General features: G+C 50.3%; 6 protein-coding genes across 6 annotated transcripts; 3 read left to right on the forward strand and 3 right to left on the reverse strand.

Annotated features, from left to right (window-relative positions):
- Positions 1-469: 469 nt before the first annotated feature.
- On the reverse strand, positions 470-1,511 carry ARB_04810 (DnaJ domain protein; the record flags this gene model as incomplete). Its single annotated transcript, XM_003016475.1, has 2 exons — positions 470-1,311; positions 1,379-1,511. 2 exons carry the CDS (start codon positions 1,509-1,511, stop codon positions 470-472), a joined length of 975 nt encoding a protein of 324 aa, XP_003016521.1.
- A 777-nt stretch (positions 1,512-2,288) lies between these two features.
- On the reverse strand, positions 2,289-3,071 carry ARB_04811 (uncharacterized protein; the record flags this gene model as incomplete). Its single annotated transcript, XM_003016476.1, has 3 exons — positions 2,289-2,609; positions 2,696-2,866; positions 2,910-3,071. 3 exons carry the CDS (start codon positions 3,069-3,071, stop codon positions 2,289-2,291), a joined length of 654 nt encoding a protein of 217 aa, XP_003016522.1.
- Positions 3,072-3,133: 62 nt separating this feature from the next.
- Positions 3,134-3,412, forward strand: ARB_04812 (uncharacterized protein; the record flags this gene model as incomplete). The annotated part of the gene is made up of 1 exon (XM_003016477.1): positions 3,134-3,412. The coding sequence occupies one exon, from the start codon at positions 3,134-3,136 to the stop codon at positions 3,410-3,412; it is 279 nt and encodes a 92-aa protein (XP_003016523.1).
- Positions 3,413-8,244: 4,832 nt separating this feature from the next.
- On the reverse strand, positions 8,245-10,962 carry ARB_04813 (uncharacterized protein; the record flags this gene model as incomplete). Its single annotated transcript, XM_003016478.1, has 2 exons — positions 8,245-10,746; positions 10,831-10,962. The coding sequence occupies 2 exons, from the start codon at positions 10,960-10,962 to the stop codon at positions 8,245-8,247; spliced, it is 2,634 nt and encodes an 877-aa protein (XP_003016524.1).
- A 297-nt stretch (positions 10,963-11,259) lies between these two features.
- On the forward strand, positions 11,260-12,085 carry ARB_04814 (uncharacterized protein; the record flags this gene model as incomplete). Its single annotated transcript, XM_003016479.1, has 2 exons — positions 11,260-11,607; positions 11,774-12,085. The coding sequence occupies 2 exons, from the start codon at positions 11,260-11,262 to the stop codon at positions 12,083-12,085; spliced, it is 660 nt and encodes a 219-aa protein (XP_003016525.1).
- Positions 12,086-12,178: 93 nt separating this feature from the next.
- ARB_04815 (uncharacterized protein) lies at positions 12,179-12,774 on the forward strand (the record flags this gene model as incomplete). Its single annotated transcript, XM_003016480.1, has 2 exons — positions 12,179-12,181; positions 12,262-12,774. The coding sequence occupies 2 exons, from the start codon at positions 12,179-12,181 to the stop codon at positions 12,772-12,774; spliced, it is 516 nt and encodes a 171-aa protein (XP_003016526.1).
- Between the last annotated feature and the right edge of the window lie 4,704 nt (positions 12,775-17,478).

The following is a 17,478-nucleotide window of genomic DNA, read 5'->3' on the forward strand; positions in this document are numbered from 1 at the left end:
CGACCAGGAAGCCCCCGGGACGAGATGCGCTTGGTCGTCTCGTCCTGGATAGCCGTTTCGCAGTTGTTGTTGTTGTTGTTGCTGGTGGTGATAGTTGTTGTCGCTGGTGATAGTTGTTGCTGGTGATAGTTGGTGATAGTTGGTGTTGCTGTTGTATTTGGCAGAGGACGAGCCGGCTACAGAGTATTAACACAAAAACGACGACGACGACAAGACAGAGACAGCTGAGGACGAGGAACGCCCGCTTGGCATCACATTCGGGCCTGCAGGGAAGAAGAAGCAGAGAAGAAGAAAAAGCGCATGCATCAAGACCCGCGAGAACTCCCTTGCTCCAACAAGCACCGTCGCAGGCCAACCACGCAGCGCCGAATGGGGAGAACGAAGAGAGACCGACACACTAGATAGCACAGGGAGGGCAGATCAGGCGGTGATCGAGGGGACGGGGAAAAGGAATTATGGGCCCTTCTCTTCACGGCTTTGCCCTCTTGCGTCCATTACTCTTATTCTTAGCATTATTCTCGCGTGGCTGGTGCTGGTTCTGGCCATCGCGGTGGCCCCGGTCCCGGTCCAGCGTCCGGGTTCGCGGCTTGTGGAATGCTTCTTCCGGCGGTTCATCGTCCTCTGCAGCCCGCTTGTGCTTGTGCTTGTGCTTCTTCGGGGCGTACTTGGCCTCCAGGTTGGCCAGGAAGGACTCTCCCCGGCTCTTCTGGCGCTGCTGGATGAGCGCCATCAGCGCATCCTCGCCCCCGTCTCCGCTGCTTTTACCTCCTTTCGTCTTCTTGCTGCTGCCGCTGCCGAACAGCTTCTCTTCGACCCCGAGCTCCCGGGCCATCTCCATGGCCTCGCCGGCTTCCTTCCTGGCAGCCCTACGCCGTGCCCGCTTCGTCTCCGCCGGCTCCTCCGTGAACGCTGGATAGTCCGCGACCTCGCCGGCCTCGATGGCGTCGCGGATGAGGGCGCGGAACCGGTCGTCGTCCTCCAACACGTCGCTGGCCATGACTCGCTCGTAGATCCCGTCCATCTGCCCCTTGCACTCCTCATATACCCGCAGCAGGTCCGCCCTCTCCTCGTCCGAGCCCTTGTACTCCTGCTTGAACTTGTCCAGCAGCGTCCCGTCGATCATGACGCTGAACTGCTCGCGGTAGAAGTCCGTCCAGCTGAAGTCGTCGTCCTCCAGGTCCAGCGACTCTGCCGTGTTGCCCGTCGTGTCGTAGCGTCGACGCCGCCGCTCGTCGGACAGAATCGCATACGCAAAGGCGATTTCCTGGAACTTCCGGTGGGCGGCATCCTTGTCCTCAGCCGAGACCTTGTCTATGTCCTCACATTAGCACTGCTGTTCAGTATCATATCACTGTATGTTCTATCGCTTTGCATCTACCTGGGTGGTGTCTGAGGGCCTTTTTCCTGTAGGCCGACCTTATCTCGTCTGCGCCCGCCTGCTCGGCCACGCCCAACACCTCGTACGGGTTGATGCACGGCGGCTCCTCGCAGTCCACGCCGTCAGAGGACATCGTCGCGCTCTCGATCTGCCGTTTCTTCGTCTCCTTCCAGTCTCTTTTCCTGCGTCCTTTCAGCGGTTTTTGTCTTCTTTTTTCAATTAAATTCGACGTCGCGAAAACTCGCGGGGAGACGCGTTGATTAGTAAGAGATGACTAAGATGTCACATTTGATTAATAATATCTTAGTCACCATGTACAGAAGTTTTGTTAAAAAAGACCAGACGAAGCGACGGCGACCTCAAAAGCTCAACACGCGATGAAACATGCACTGGACAGGATGATTGATGGGATGATACTCCTGCAGCCTACTTAGAATTAAATAACCCCTACAGGTGTGGCTGGTGACTTGTTTTATCCGCAACATCAAACATGTTTATATCAGGGGACATCACATCCGCCCAGCGAGATACATACAAATTATCAGCTCCTGATGCATCAAGTCGGATAGGTTAAGCTGTTTGATCAAGGATCTCGCCCTCTCTTCCCCTGACGATCCATCGACATCCCCCATCGAGATCCTTGCATGATCAACGAGCTTGTCGATAAGTGGGATGAGTAATCTGATAACAAATGCACATTGCACTATCCCCATGTCTGCTCCTCCAGTCAAACTAACCATCTCACCAGATAACCACCATGATAACTCCCTAAAACTGGACCAGGTAAAAGAAAACTCCTTAAAAGTGATGAGAAGAAAAAAGATATCCATATGAGCCTGTCAAGTGGCATAAGATACCATGGACCACATTAGACTTGTGACGGACCACGTAACTGGTGGTTAAGCGGGATTCATTTGTCCTTGGAGCTCAAGGCAGCAGCAAGCACGCCTCTCCACCAGGACTCGTCCTTGGGACCCCAGTGAACGACTTCAGCCAGCTCTTCACGGATGACCTGGCGCTGGATGGGAGACAGGACAACAGGTCCCTCCTTGACGATGGTCTCGGCCAGGGCAACCGCGTCGGCAGAGTCGCGGTCGATGTGGGAGTACTCACTGTTACGCTGGCCGCAGAGGCGGATGGACAGCACCAGCAGGTCGGTTGGCCCGATGTAGGGGAGGCAGTCGATGTCGACGTCTCGGACGATTGTTGCCGCCATGGGCATGTAGGGCAGCTATCACGTACCATATCCCCTTGTTAGTCACCAAATATCTGACGTGAATACACGCGACTAAAGAAGATCGAAGATCGATCACTTACGCGGCAGTTGGTGCTGAAGTCAACCTTGATCTGCTTTCCCCCTGGGTGAGAATAGTACAGACAGCCTTCGTACTCAGTGAACATGGTGTCGAAGGCCTGCAGCAATCTGCGGTGTGCCACCTCCGCGTTGGGGATGGTGATCATGAAGTCAACGTCCTGCTCCTCAGTTAGCTGCCAGACGCGACATATACCCCTTCCTGGCTTTTAGACCTACCTCTGGGTCGTCAGTTGGCTGACGCTCAGCAACATATCTGCAGATAGCAGCGCCTCCGATGATGGCCACTTTGGTATGGGCAAGATCAGGGCATTTCTTGAGGCAGAGGATGACTGCGCGAGCCGTGTCCTCCATCTCAGCGAAGGTGGGAGTGGTGATCATCTTTGCAGCTCTCTCTGGCCTAGTCCTGCCTGTGAAGCTCTGTTAGAGGTGTAGGCAGAAGGATGAAGTTGAAGCAGAGAGAGATGAGGTTGGAGATGGAGATGAAGCTGAAGCTGAAGATAAACAAACTGGTAGGTGAGAGAAGAAAGAAAGAAAACAAAAGAGGGAGAGAGAAAGCAGACGTCTTTCCTTTTATACCCTTCTCGGCGTGGGCAGTGGCAGGGGCCGGCGAGACAGGCATCAACCTGCTAGAACATCCCTCTCAGATAGCAGCACTCATTGATCACAGCAGATTACCTTCTTTCTCTTTCTGCATATATCTACCTCTGTCGAGGCTATGAAGGACCTTAGATTGAGTCAGTCTGCCCTGGCAAAGATGTCAATTTCACCCAAATAGGCACATCATCTGCCTGCTACGCCGCAGGGATGTCGAGGCAGCAGTGGCCGCTTGAGGCCGCATTGAATTTTACTTGCTTGCTCTGCTATACAGTATCAGTCATCTTACTACTTTGGTTGGCCATCCCGATCAACGAAGCCTCAGACATATCAAAATACTTACATGGTTGACCTGTTGTCGACAGCACATTTACATGGTATTCGGAAGTTACCGCAGACTATTATCAAAAATGTATTCAACAGAGAGAGCTTAGTAAACGGAAAGTTCCATATACTGAGCATGATATCGTCTTTAAACATATTATCTGCATCAGCCTTACATGACAGCATAACTACCCGCTCCAGGGTTGTATTAGGCTAGGCCCACCGCATCCCCTGGAAATTGGGGATAACATACATATTTGATGGCATATCTCCATGCTGAACGTTTCCTTCCTCCGCCTCGTTCAAATAATTGGTTTGGAGGGCATTGTTCGAACTAGACAGATCCAAGGTCCATCCGATACCCTGTATGAAGCACGGCACAGTGTATGTACTTGACCTCTTCAACGATCTTCTTCCTCAACTTATCCTCACCCTTCACCATTATGGTTATCCGGGAAGTATGCTGCTCTCGTTCATCCGCTGTATACATCCATCCAAGGGTCATGTATACTGGCCATTGTAGGTTGGAAAAGGACTCCCCACAGCTAATAGAGCCTGATATCAAAGTGAGGCTAAATTAATACCATGTCAGCATAGATTTCTACTCCGTATAACCAATCAATAGCAGACTTACATCCTCCACCTTGCTGTATTGGTCAAGAGGAAACCTCGCTCCCTCAGTTAAGCCGTTCACCAGTGTCAGTTCACCCTCCTCGGAGTCAGATTTCACAACTCACCCAACCATCATGCGGGTCCTTGGGAAACTGGCAATGAGCGAAGAAGTAGAAACTTCTCCAAAGCAGAGCAGCATCAGAAACTACCTCTTCAGAATAGTACTCCTTATATAACACCTCAAGTTTTCTGCATTCCAGTCTAACCTTTCCTTGTAAGTAAGGGATTCACGCGTGGTTGAAGAAATACCTACATTTTCCCCTGGAAGACTCATTGATGCAGTCCCTCAAATATTTCTATCGAGCGTTTCTTTACATCTCTTCCATACTTAGTAATGTTTGTAGTTAAGCCTCGATCGATGGATATATTGTATTATATTCTTGTTAGTACAATCTAATAGAAATTGGCTAGATGATGATGGGCTTTTGTCTTCACCAGGGCTGGTTTTAGCGAGGTATTTCTCTGTACCTGCCTAGGATGCATAAGCACAGCTGCCAAAGATAATATTTAGATTCCAGGCCCAGGTAAAAATTAACATTGCTTCAATAGAGATGTAAATGATGATCCAGTTCTGAGTGGTTTAGAGATAACAGTAGGTAAGACGGTTCAACTATTTGGAGGTCGGGCAGCTAAGGAGCTCCGTATGTGTATATTCATCAAACTCTATAATGGTATCAGGTATAAGGCATGCTATTATCTAAGCTGATTTAGACACTGTACCCAGACAGTGAGAATGGGGCGTTAACCAACGCCAAATATGGGATGACCACATTCCTTATATTTTTCTTTGCTGCTGAGGTTTCTATTTTGTACAAAGCCGGGTATAAGAGCATATCTTAAACAGGATGCAAATGTATATACTGCATACTATCCCGTAAGCTCAATATTTATAACCCCATAAAAGTCCGGATTCTTTGGCCTGGATTCTTTGGTATTGGTATGAGGTCGAATGCTAATATCAGCTTCGCCATGGTATGATGCGCTCAACGGCGTAGCATCACCCTGCCTGGTTCAATAAATCCGAATCATGGCGAGACAAAACAACCGTTCCCTTCCATATCTCCTTTAGAATACTTTATCCAACACATACTGAATGGTGATAACGTGGTGTGTTTCATCCCTTTTTCCCCCTTGTGAATGTTGCTTTTGAGCTTAGATTACATAAGCCTAGCCGCAACGGCCCGCACCCTTAACTTAGCCTAGTCCGCTTCCGGCTAGCTTGGCATCCAACTCTTCATCTGCATCAAACATCAACGCTTCGTCTCCTTTTCGATCCTTTTCGACATGGAGTCAGTAGAGCGAGAGGTATGACAAGGAACAGAGAGCCTCGGTTGGTTTTGGGCTCCTATAGTCGAAATGGTTTGGGACCCCATGCTCTACGGAGTTTACAGACCGAGCTGGATACTCCGTACCCATTAAAAATCTGCCTTGGTTAGTTACGGCAGTTCCGAGAACACATGTAGATCACCCTCGCAAGCTACCAAGAGCTCTGGCATCCCAACTAGCTTCAACTCCGTACCTGCAAGACAGAAACACCATGCATGCAAATATTGCTTGAGCCCATTAAGCTCGCTGCCCCCCTGACAGAGGTGGAATGCTACCTGCAGTGGCGTGTCTTATGCTACAAGCAACCACATAGTATATCGTAGCATGGCATGTCTGGAGCCTTTCACGAGCTTATTCTTATTGGGGTTATCCCTTTGCTCGGTCACTCCATGGATCTTCATATTTCTCGCCGTCTAAAGATATTCCATCTTTGCGGCAGACATATCCGCACGTCCGCCGAATATTCTTGTCTTCAAAAGGCGTCTATATCATATGATGCCTGATACGATACGCTACTATTCATACCCTCAAACCTATCTCTCTAGAGTTAGCCAAGTGCCTGTGATGCCGATACTCGCTGCTCTACTCGGAGTATCGGAGTATGTCAACTCGGACGATTGAGGTGAAAATTACGGTCATTGATTCAACATGTGTTTTATAAATGATTAGGGTGATTCTACCACGATATCACCTATATTAGGACAGCCGGAGATTACAGAGGTTGGTAACAAGCAACGGTCAAGTTCAAGGGCCTGTCGGAATCAAGATTTGTCTCCAGGCAGCCGAGGGTGGTTCACTACTTATATACTATGCGGTTCATGAAACAACATGGAACCGTTTTATGGTCAGGTACTCCGTAATTGAAAACAGCTTGTTGGATATGTGAAGAGTTTAATTTGTGACCCCAAGCAGGGTATGAGCACCAGTACAGGAAGACTTAGCAGTAGTATATGATATATGTTCTCAGTAGACGAAGACATATATGGAGAAACATGTTGACGAGCTGAAGTATTCAGCCTCGGAGGGAATAATAAGCAAACGAGACCAGTTATATATAATATAAGACACGAGAGTAGTACAGTTGCCATGGTATCATTTATGGACCTCCAAAACGATTCGATACACTAAGTTCATATTTCGCCACATCTTGTACACCTTTCGAACCATGCTCTGATGAAAATGAATTAAGTTTGATTATTTTATCGATTGATTGATATATATGTATGTATAAGGTAGGTTAGATGTCACGATTAAAACGTAGCGCTCCGTATTTATATAAGTACAGTAAGCCTTAAGGCCAGAGCTGAGCCTGAGCCGGAAACCGAAAAGAAAGCGGAATCAAAAAAAACGTAGAGCCATTTCCCAACCCAGCCAGCCCTGCTGCCAGACAAAATGGATTGTACAGGGCAAGGAAAAAAAAAAAAAGTAAGAAAGCAGGAAGAGCAAGGTCCTCCAGTCAAACAAAGGGTGTTTTTGTTGTTGCTGTGCTGTGCTGTCTATGTGCATGAAACAGGAAAACAAAGCAAGAAATATGAAAGGGGTCCAGAGAGGATGACCGCATAATGAATGAATATACAAGTAGTATTAAACAGGATGGGGTTAGACATAAGGAAAAGTAGGTAGGGGGGAAGGGGATAAAGCCGTGCAGGTTGATATGTTGGTTGGTTGGCTGAGGCTGGGAGCAGCACATGGACCGGTTCGCAATGGGGGGAAGCTGCCCCGAGTATATAGTTAAAAGAAGGTGGGTAAAGGACCAAGCTCGATAGGAGCAGTAGATTGGTGGAAGTAGGAAAAAGAAAGGAAGCGAATGCATGCATGCAAACAGAAGCCGACCACCTGCCATTTCCCCCCTATACCGGAACAAGGGGGGGAAGTATAAAGAGGGAAGAATATCAACAAGTGCCTGAGGGAAGTGGGGGCGAAAATGGGGGCAGAGATTAAAATATTAATAAATAATATGGATAAATGCGTAAATGTGGTGGTAGATGGGATATCTGATAGACAGACAGATAGCAAATAACACAACATATAGGAAAGCCGCAAGACCAGCTGGGATCGAACCGGGATCTAATAGTCAGGCAGATAAAGGAAACAATGGGGTATAAAGAAGATGAGAAGGAAAAGAAAATGAAGTAGTCAAGTCAAGTCCCGTGGAGTAGGGGGCGCGAAGGGAGGGTGTAAAGAGAGGGACGAGAAAAGAGCAAGCAAGCAAATCAGCTATGATCGCTTAAGAGCCGAAGCGAGGACGAGGAAAAAAAACAACCGAAGATGATAAAAAGATAAAACATGACCGGGCCCACCAAAACCTCTCTATGTGTATATGAATGATGAACAAAATGTATAAATGAGAAGAAAAAGGGAAAGAAAGTCAGGAGTAAATGTCGAGTAAGCAGAGGTAAAATGATCAAAAAATGCAGGATAAAGATGAGAGTAAAAAAGAAGGATTAGGAAATAGCGAAAGATGGAGAACAAACGAAAGAAATGAATGGTTTGGATGGATACGCTGGGTAGGGTCGCTGAGTAGCTGGTGGTGGTGGTCGACGGTGGTGGCGAGGTGGTTGGCGGAGGTATGGGTTGAGCGTATCCATTAGATTAGGCCGAGTCGATAGATATGGCGATGATTGAACCACGTCTATCAAAAGCCACCTACGCCGACGGCGCTAGGCCATTGATTGTCATCGTACGGAGGCGTGGGACCTTGTCGATTCCCTAGGTTTGTGGTGACAAATCCCTTGGCCATTGGTTTCGAGGGCGTTTCGTCAGGAGTCAGCGCGAGGCCAATACCCATGCCCATGTTCATACCCATGTTCATGCCCAGCCCGTCGCGTCTGGCAGTCGGAGAAGGGGTAGGATATGGATTGTGACCCGCCCGACAGCTGTCATCCACTGTCCGTATTGATGGAGTATGATGCATTTGTGTGTCGAGGTCGGTGTCGATGAATGGGTATGTGTTTGATGCCTGCTGTTGCTGCTGCTGCTGCTGCTGTCGTTGTTGTTGTTGCTGCAGATGGTGCTGTCGCTGCTGTTGGTGGTAGATGTGTTCGTCGCTAGGCGGCTCAGGCTGATCGGCTAGCAGATGCCTGGCAGCGTTGGAGGTAGAGTAGAGCACCTCCTGGAGGAGTTCATCTTCCTCCTCTGGTGTTTCGTACCGTTGAACAGGACGAGAGGACAGCTGCAGAGCACGTCGAGTCCGACTGGATATGGGTCCAGTTGCAGGATTCTGAGCAGTGTTTGACACACTTTGGGCAGGAGAAGGGATCTGGCTGATAGCGGCGACGCTAGTCGCCTGGGGACTAGAGGCCTTATCCAGCGAATATTTGACATCCTGCAGGGCCTTATCGAGATCCGCAAATCCATTTTTCCCCTTGGCCATAGATGACTGCTTTGCTATCGGGCTGGTGGTGATGGGGTCGATGGCCATGCTCGACCGGTTGGATGTAGGACCAGACCAGGCAGCACTAGCAGCATTAGCCTCCACGTCATCTGCTGGAATAGTAGTCTGATTTCTTCCAGATAACCGACGAGCCCGTTTCCGTAGATGAGAGAAGAAACTTTCTTTCTGGGTGGGTGTGGTAGCCGTAGACCCGTTGAGAGCACGTTCTGCCTCTGCTCGATGGGCATCTGAATAGTGATTCCCATTGCTGTTGACGGACAGCTGGCGAGCCACTTTCTTGGACGCAGCCGGATTGGTCTGCTGTATGCCGTTTTGGTTTGCTGCCTTTCTGTCTGGAGAATTGGCGTTGGTGTTGTTCGCGTGGGAGTTGCCCTGGGCTGTGACGGCATTGGAGAGGGGTGACACAGGCCGTATGGATGGAAGGATGGGCATGGGAGCACCGTTTGCCCAAGTAGCACGCTTCGATTTTGTTTTGACCTGTACTTGTACGGCCACTTCGGGACTGACCTTTACCATGGTAGCCTGCTGTTCGTTTGTAGATGTTTGCTCCGAGTTGTTCTCAGCCATGTTAGCCAGAGCCGGGCTCTCTCGTCCAGTAGCTCCGATAATGGACCGTCTGAACCATGATGGCTTCGAGACTAATGTTGGTGTGGGCGCATCGACATCCTTAACCTTGAAGTTCTTATCGCTCTGGCGGCGGCCGAGTAGACGAGCAGTAGACGACTTGGGCCGTAGCGGATCGACGGCGTCTGTGAAGTATTCATGATTGAGGGCCTGAGTCGAGGTAGGACGAGCCTTGGGGTCCCACATAAGACACCATGTCACAAACTGGCTAAGAGCGAGCGGCCAGTGTGTGGTTGGGAGAATTGTTTCCAGTGCATGGGGAGCCATCTGCATGGTCAGTACATCATACACATAGGGAAAAAAAATAAAAAAAAAAAATAAAGGGTCAATAGAAGGGGTAGAATAGATAAAAGGCGAAAAGCTCACTTTTGGAAACGAGAAACCGAGCCGTTGAGCGAGTTTGATTCCATCTCGCCATTCACCACCGCCGACTCTGGCACCGTTCTTGCTGTACCAGTTGCCAGGCGAGCCCATGATCTCGCACACGCGCCATACCTGGTCGATCTCGTTCTTGCCGGGGAAAAGGGGCTTCAGGGTAGCTATTTCGACTGCCATGGCGCCAACAGCCCACATATCGACTGGAGCGGAGTAAGCACCGGCTCTGAGCAGCACCTCGGGAGCGCGGTACCACCGCGTTGAAACGTAGTTTGTGTACGGCCGTTTCGAGTGCGTCTCGCGGGCGAGGCCGAAATCAGCGATCTTGACGGTGTAGTTTGAGGGCGTAGAGGGCGGCGTGACGAGATGGGAGTAGCGGCTGAAGGTGGACGAGGAGGACTCGAGCGAAGTGTTGCTGGAGACGAGTATGTTCTCGGGCTTGATGTCGCGGTGGAAGAACTGGTGGGCGTGTATGTGGTCGAGGCCAGACAGGATCTGGAAGAGTATGGACTTGACGGCCTTGGGCTCGAGGGGCTTGTGTTCTCGCGCCTTCATGAGCTGGTAGAGGTTGCCGTCCATGTACTCCATGCAGATGTGCAGCTTCTTGGTACCCGGGTCGAGGAAGATGTCATACGCGGGCACCAGGTGCGGGTGTTGCGGCAGCGAGCGCAGGAAGACGACCTCGCGGAGATCCAGACACTCGGTGAAGGAGTTGTACGTCTTCTTCATCGTCTTGATGGCGACCTACAGCGGGCTCCTGTTAGCAAAACTCGCCCTGTCATAGCTGTCAAAAGCTAGCGATATTCTGGGTCAGGAACGGAGGCGTACCATGGTCCCTCGACGGGCGACATTTGAGCCTGCGGTGCGCACTCTGGCCAGGGCGACGCTGCCGAAGCTGCCATCGCCGACCTCCTTGAGGACCTGGAACCGATCCTCCAGCGAGGCCATCTCTATCGTCATCTGTAGTAGTTTTTTGCTCTGTAGTTGTAGGTGGTGGTGGGTGGTGTTGATCTGTATTAGCTATTCGCGGAGTCTGCCAGCAGAACTGCTTTCGAAGGGAGGGAAGCTCAGACGAGCCGACACGCAGACGGTCAGCGGAGAGTCGACGGCCAATGGAGGGTTTCTAGCAGGGCATGTCTGTATTATCTGCGTGAGCTGGGAGGAGTAGCAGTGGTGGTGTAGTAGTAGCAGTAGTAGTTCTTGTTGTTGTTGATATTACTATGCTGGTGGTGGTGAGGCAGGTCGGGGGAGAGGGACATGTCGCGGCGAAGGAGAGGAGAGGGACGAGCGAGCGACGAGGGAGAAGAAGAGGAGGAAGAGAAGCGGACTGGACGAAGCAAAAAGGAAGACGAGCAGAAGAAGAAGAAGAAGAAGAGAAGAAGAACGAACGCTGCGAAGGGGGTGAAGCAGGCCAGCCAGCGCGGCGGGAGCGGAAGAGCAGCAGCAGAGACGATGCAGCCCCTGAAAGCGCGTATCCGTAATACAGATACATGCACTTTTGCCCACGCTAGCAGGAAAAAGCAAAGACGCTCTCGTCGCTTTTTCGGGCTGTCGATGATGCTCCAGGCGGCGGTGGTGAAGGTGAAGGTTGAGGTTGGAGCTGAGGTTGGAGCGGAGATGTCGAGGTTGCGATGTAGTTGTTGTTGTTGTGTTATTCAAGTGTTATTCAGGTGTTATTCAGATGTTGGGTGCTGGAAGTATGCGATACTCTACAATTGACAACAACAGCAGGCGATCGTGGCCGTATATTTACTTCGACAGCTAAGAGAAGCTAATTACCAGTGGCTACGATGAGGCTTGGGCCGTTGGACATGCCCATCCTGACCGTCGGATCGAAGCCTCTCAGCGGCCTCCACGACTGCGCGCAGGACCAGGGAAGAAGGCGGCCCTCCAGCAGCGAGTCGGAGTCCCTCTCGTCGCCCTTATAAGCAGACACACCCCGGGCATGGGTCTGTCGAGGCAGCTCGATGCTTATACTTCCCCCGAATGCAGCCTGAAGGACGGGGGAAGTCAGGCACATCTGCAGCAGCACGGCACCACAAACCACACACGATCACCGGAGGAACCCATCCGCTCTGGATAAAGACAGGAGTAAAAAAACACGCCAGACTCCTCAGATACTTCGAGGGGGGGAAGCCTTCCCGTCGAAGGGGGGGAGGGGAGGGGAGGGGGGGTGATGGTATGCAGCGAGAGTAAAGGGAAATAACTTCCCGAGACCTTTCATATCACATCACATCATGGCCGTGTGACAGATCTCAGTCCTCGTTGCTCGTCCCTCTGCTGGCTGCTTCTCGTGCCCTCCGTCTATCTGTCTTGGTGGTGGCTAAAATAATCTTATTCAGCGGTGTTGGTTGCTTTTTCCTTTTCACCATTTTTCCCTCTGCGTCTTCCTTCAGCAGTCATCATTCTGGACCATCTCTCTCTCTCTCTGCCTCTTCTCCCTCTCGAAAAGAAACGAGAGAAAAAGAACAGAGAGCGAAGAAACTGTCCCATCCCAAGGGCGGCCCCAAGTGGAGAACAAGGCGTGAAAATGGATCTATAACAAATACACAGTTATTAAATCTTACTTCCTCTCCCTTCAACATGTTTGCAAGGAGAAACCCTATTGAGCAGCCAATCGAGGAGATCAGAGCTTGGGGGGGAGAGAAAGCCACTCGAGACAGGAGGCAGCAGACACAGGGGAGAAATAAATGGGAGGTAAAGAAAAGAAAAAGGCAGACCACAGAACAGAGTCAGAACAGGCGGAAGTCAAGCAGTGTAGTGCAAGCTTAATACTTAACTTACCAGAACGAACAAGGAAACAGAGCAGGCCATGGCCTTGTCGGTCTCGTAACGGCGTGGCCTGGCCTTGCTAGCTGTATCGAAACCGAGCAGAGGAATGGGACGGTGGAGATCCGGGAGGGAAGGGCTTCGCTTCCTCCCTTCCTCCCGCCCATTTTATCTCTATCTTATTTTGCACTCCCTTTTTTTTTTTTTTTTTTTTTTTTTTTTTTTTTTTTATTTCATTCTTATTCCCTGTCCTTTTTTCAATTTCCTCTCTCCTCGTTCGTCCATCCGCTGCCGTGGGCCTGGCAACTCGAAGAGACTGCACATCTGGTTGGCTCATTTCGAATATACCGTTGAAACGACTTGAGACACCACACGTTACCTCTTTGTTGCCTGCTGTGCCCCCCCTGTGACTGCTTCTTCTTCTTCTGCTGCTTGTTCTTCTTGACATAAACACGAGAAGGGTTATGTCCGTACAACCAGAGAAGTACTCCGTAAACTCCGTATGTGAAATGAGAGGGATGACCCCTTGAGCTTGCTTTCCCAGTTGCTATTCCTAGCCCGTCAGATTCGCCCTTCATAAGCCACCGCCTGCACCAGCACAGCCAAAGGGGAACCCAGCGCTGCGGCCCCAGTCACATCCTAGCCCCAGAATCAGCCTTTGATGACACGAAAGACAGCAGCAACAACCAGAGGAACGAAAGCAGCCAGAGAGAAGAGAGAGAGGGAAAAACAAAAAGAAGCAAGGAGACCCGGGCCCGAACTTTCTTTTGTGGAATGGTAATTTTGCGGGTTTCATTCTTATCTTCTTCTTCTTTCTCTCTCTCTCTCTCTCTTTTTTTTTTTTTTTTATTTTTATTTTTGCACATACGAAACATCCTGCTTACTCAGTCCATACGTATATCGGACGAGCAAAGTCCGGATTATCGACGTAACAGCTGGGGTTGGATAGATGGAACAGCAATGCAACGCAATACAACTGGAGCAGCCGGGATAGGATGGATACTGAAAGGACGGCATGAGGGTTCTCTCAGGGCTATGGACGAATGGGCAGGAGGAACCGGTGGAGTGAATCCGATTGTTCGTCTCCAACCTCCGTACACGTAGCGTTGCCCTAAATCATGTCCCAAGTCAGCATCCACAACCGCATCCACAGGGCTGGTGCAAGGTCGGTGTGTTAGGCGGTCTGTTTACACCAGAAAAATAAACAAACAGCACGCGAAGGGTGGGAAAATTACCCCCAAGACCTCACTCGCCCTCCCGCCCTTCTTCCAAGAACCGTCATGTCCGGTCGTTGTTGGCGTTGGCTCGGGTACACCGCTCTCAAGCCCTTGCTTTCTTGTCTCTCAACGGAGTATCCGTAGTCAGTCGGCAACTTAGCTTGACCCTTAGCGGAACTCAAGCTCGCGAAAGTCAAGAAGCTTTTGGCCGGACACAGTATGGAGTAGCGTGCTCAGATATCGGTGAGCAGTTGTCTACAGGGACAATCCCATCTCAGTCTTGCCCTCGCCCTTCGGGGCAGTTGACGGTAGATCGATCGGACGGGTGGTTGGCGATAGTCTCATGGCCACCCGACGCCTCTTCCCTGACTGCTTTTCTTTTCCTCTCTGGTTTCTTTTTCCATTTTCTGGGGTCGTGCCGTCGATAGTCGGACTCGTACCTTTCATCAGACAGGTCGGAGTAAAAAGATGTAGATGTCTCTTATTTTTATTTTTATTTTTTCCTTTGCTTGTCGTACTAAAGTACGAAGTACTCCGCAGAAATCTGACTTGGTCGGTCCTCTTTCTAACAGCACTTTAGCCGACGAAGCTGAGCAAAGAGCGCTCCACGGGGAATGGAAGTACTTCATACGGAGTAGTCGAGGGTCGAAGCCCGCGCCTAGTCACTCTAGATCGCCCAGACTTACCTGAACCGCCATGAGGGCCATGAGGGAGTACAAGTAAACCCATAGCGTCAGAAGACAAAACCCTTAATCTTCAATAGACTCTTGCAAATCACCATTGACGGTTCCAGCTGCCTCCCCCTTCGACCCAGCCACGAGCCTTCTTTCCCCCCGCCTCCTCCTCGTCCTCCTTCTCCCCTCCTCCAGAGAGACCTCCATTCTGAACTATATCACTTTCACCGTCAATCAGCGGTATTAGTCCAGTTTCACATCTTTCACCCCCAGGATCATGCAAGCAATGCAGTGTTGCCATCAATCGACCCGCTTACTCCTGCAGCAGAATATCACGAAAGGTGGCGGATGTGCTAGGGCAGACAGATAGACCCTCTGAGATCAAAATGTGAGATAACGTTGATGCGGGCTGATAGCAGGTCTAGATACCGTCCACGACCTGATCCTGGACCACGTCGTGGAGAACGGGGCCTGCAGCTGCATGGCCTGGTGTAATGCAATGCCATAGAGATAATGCGCTTGTAGCATGCATTCCAACTTCGCGGGTGGCGCTTCCCTTTTTGTTTTTTTGGCTTCGTCTGTAACGAGCTGGTCAAAGCAGGCCAGCCTTTGCTACGGCCTTCAAAGCCCGTTCATCGTCTCTCGTCTGTGAGAGTCGGTCGACATACACGTATACACGGTTGAGTAACTAGTTATGGACGGAATTCCCTGTCCCTGAGGCGATTGGCACGAGCGTAGTACCGCATATGTGAGTGAGATGTGCTCCGTCGTCTCGTCTGGCCTTGCTTCTGGGCGCTGGCATTGATTGTTCCTCTGGAAACAGAGGAGGGGGGTATCTTCGATGCCACCAGGTAAACAAGAGCCATTGGCTTCACTGCACCGTCCCGAACAGAGTCCTTTGTGCTCTGTGCTTCGTAACTCTGTGCGCAGGCGAGCCCAGCAGCTGGGAATATACAGGGAACGGCAGACAGAATCGAAAGATACCAGGCCTTCTACTCCGTAATTAGTTGTGGCGCTCAGGTACCAAAGCAGCAGTCCGTACAGATTATCGTGGGCTTTGAGCAGATCTCCCGCTGTTGCCATGGCATGCAACAGCCCATCCAGGAGACTGGCTCTCATCTCCCAGCTGTATCTAGTCGAGTGCCTCGTTGTTGATGGCGATGATGTTGACTGACGTTGATGTTGATGCGTTGTCGTTGTCTCGCTGCTAGCAAGGATCCGCCTAGTGAAGGGTCAGCTGTGCCCAAAAGGGTAATTCTCGACTTCATCTTCAACTTCATCTCTATCTCTCCATGAAAACAGCCAAAACAACCCAAGGAACTACAGAATCCTCTCTACGCCGTACAGTCTTACGATGAACCGTCTCTCTGACGAATTGCTCCGGCGCATCTTCCACATAGCCGCTGACTTCCCCCTGGGCGATGACCGTTTGAGCACATACGCCCGCGTCTCTCAAAGATAGCAGGCTTTCGCGAAGGCAGCAAACTTCAGTGCTTGCTCTCTAATCAATGATGATATAGGCCATTTTGTGAAGATTCTGAGCTGCGTCCCTGCTCGACGTAATGCGCTTCGGAAGGTCTATTTCATGATAGACGTCCTCGGTGAACCGGCAGATGAGATGTGGGATGATGATTATTATGATAGTGAAGATAACGCAGAGGAGAGCTCTGTCTTCACCGAGTCGGTATTCCAGCTGTTCGATGCTTTGGCCCGGGGGGGGAGGGGGGAGGGGGGAGGTTACAAGCACCTATGCGCTGCTAAGTTTGGTATTTGACATCGACACCGAAATGCAGGTGAGCGACTTGGTGAGCGCTATTTGAGACTTGTGTCCCTCGATGGGAATCAGAGGGCTCTACCAACTGTCCATTCTGTTGCAATGTCAAAGATATTAGCATCTTTGCCCAGTGCAAAGACTGTTGATATCCATTTGAATCCAAATGGCCCCAGTCTAAAACATTGCAACTATCAAGGACCCCCATGTCCACGGTATATATATATATATATATACTCGAACCACCGCTTTTAAATTATACCAACCATATTAAGACTAACAAAGCTATTTAGCCATCAACAAATTGTTGGTGACATCCAGCTTTCCTGCTTACAAAAACTAGCACTAAATTAACTCGTGGTCATCTCCCTTAGCCAGGATAAATCAAGCTCTCCATAAGCTCTCCCAGACTGCTCCTCTGGTCACTCTGGAACTTGTTGGGGACTGGTTTCTATACCCAGCATTATTCTGGCTTCTAAGCACGTCTGATTCCGCTGGGAAGCCATTTCTGGCCAACCCTGCAGACCGTCCAGATCAGAGCCAACACCAAGCTTCCCGGCACAAAATTGTACGTTTACCTTACCATATAAAAATACTAATTACCAGATGAATCATCAGTGCTAATAGATCTAATGGTAGCTTTGACTTTTTCAAGTATGACGAAGGCCGCAGCTATGGAGGGGACATGCCCCAAGCCCCAGTAGAACCTAAGGCATTCAATCTTCTTGTCTCTTCCATATCAAGGGCTGTCCTGCAAATGCCTGCTCTCCGGGTTCTGATGGTGGGAATCGGAGCACGCGGCTTTCGTGGTTTTCCTAAACTATGCTGGAACGATGGGAACCACGACATCTGGATTGAATGTCTGGATTCGGGTGAGAAATCGGCTGTCCTGCGCTACAGAGTACAAGAGATGGACCGCAGCCAGATAGAGAACGAGGAGAGGGTCCAATCGTCGTGACGGTGGAGAGTCTGGCTTGGGGGCGACCTTATCCCAGCAGACTGGTCCCCATCCCAGGAGGTACGCGAGTTATGGAAGCAGTTTGTT

The sequence above is a fragment of the Trichophyton benhamiae genome (genome assembly GCF_000151125.1).
Source record: "Trichophyton benhamiae CBS 112371 chromosome Unknown contig01989.5, whole genome shotgun sequence".
Lineage (NCBI taxonomy): Eukaryota > Fungi > Ascomycota > Eurotiomycetes > Onygenales > Arthrodermataceae > Trichophyton > Trichophyton benhamiae.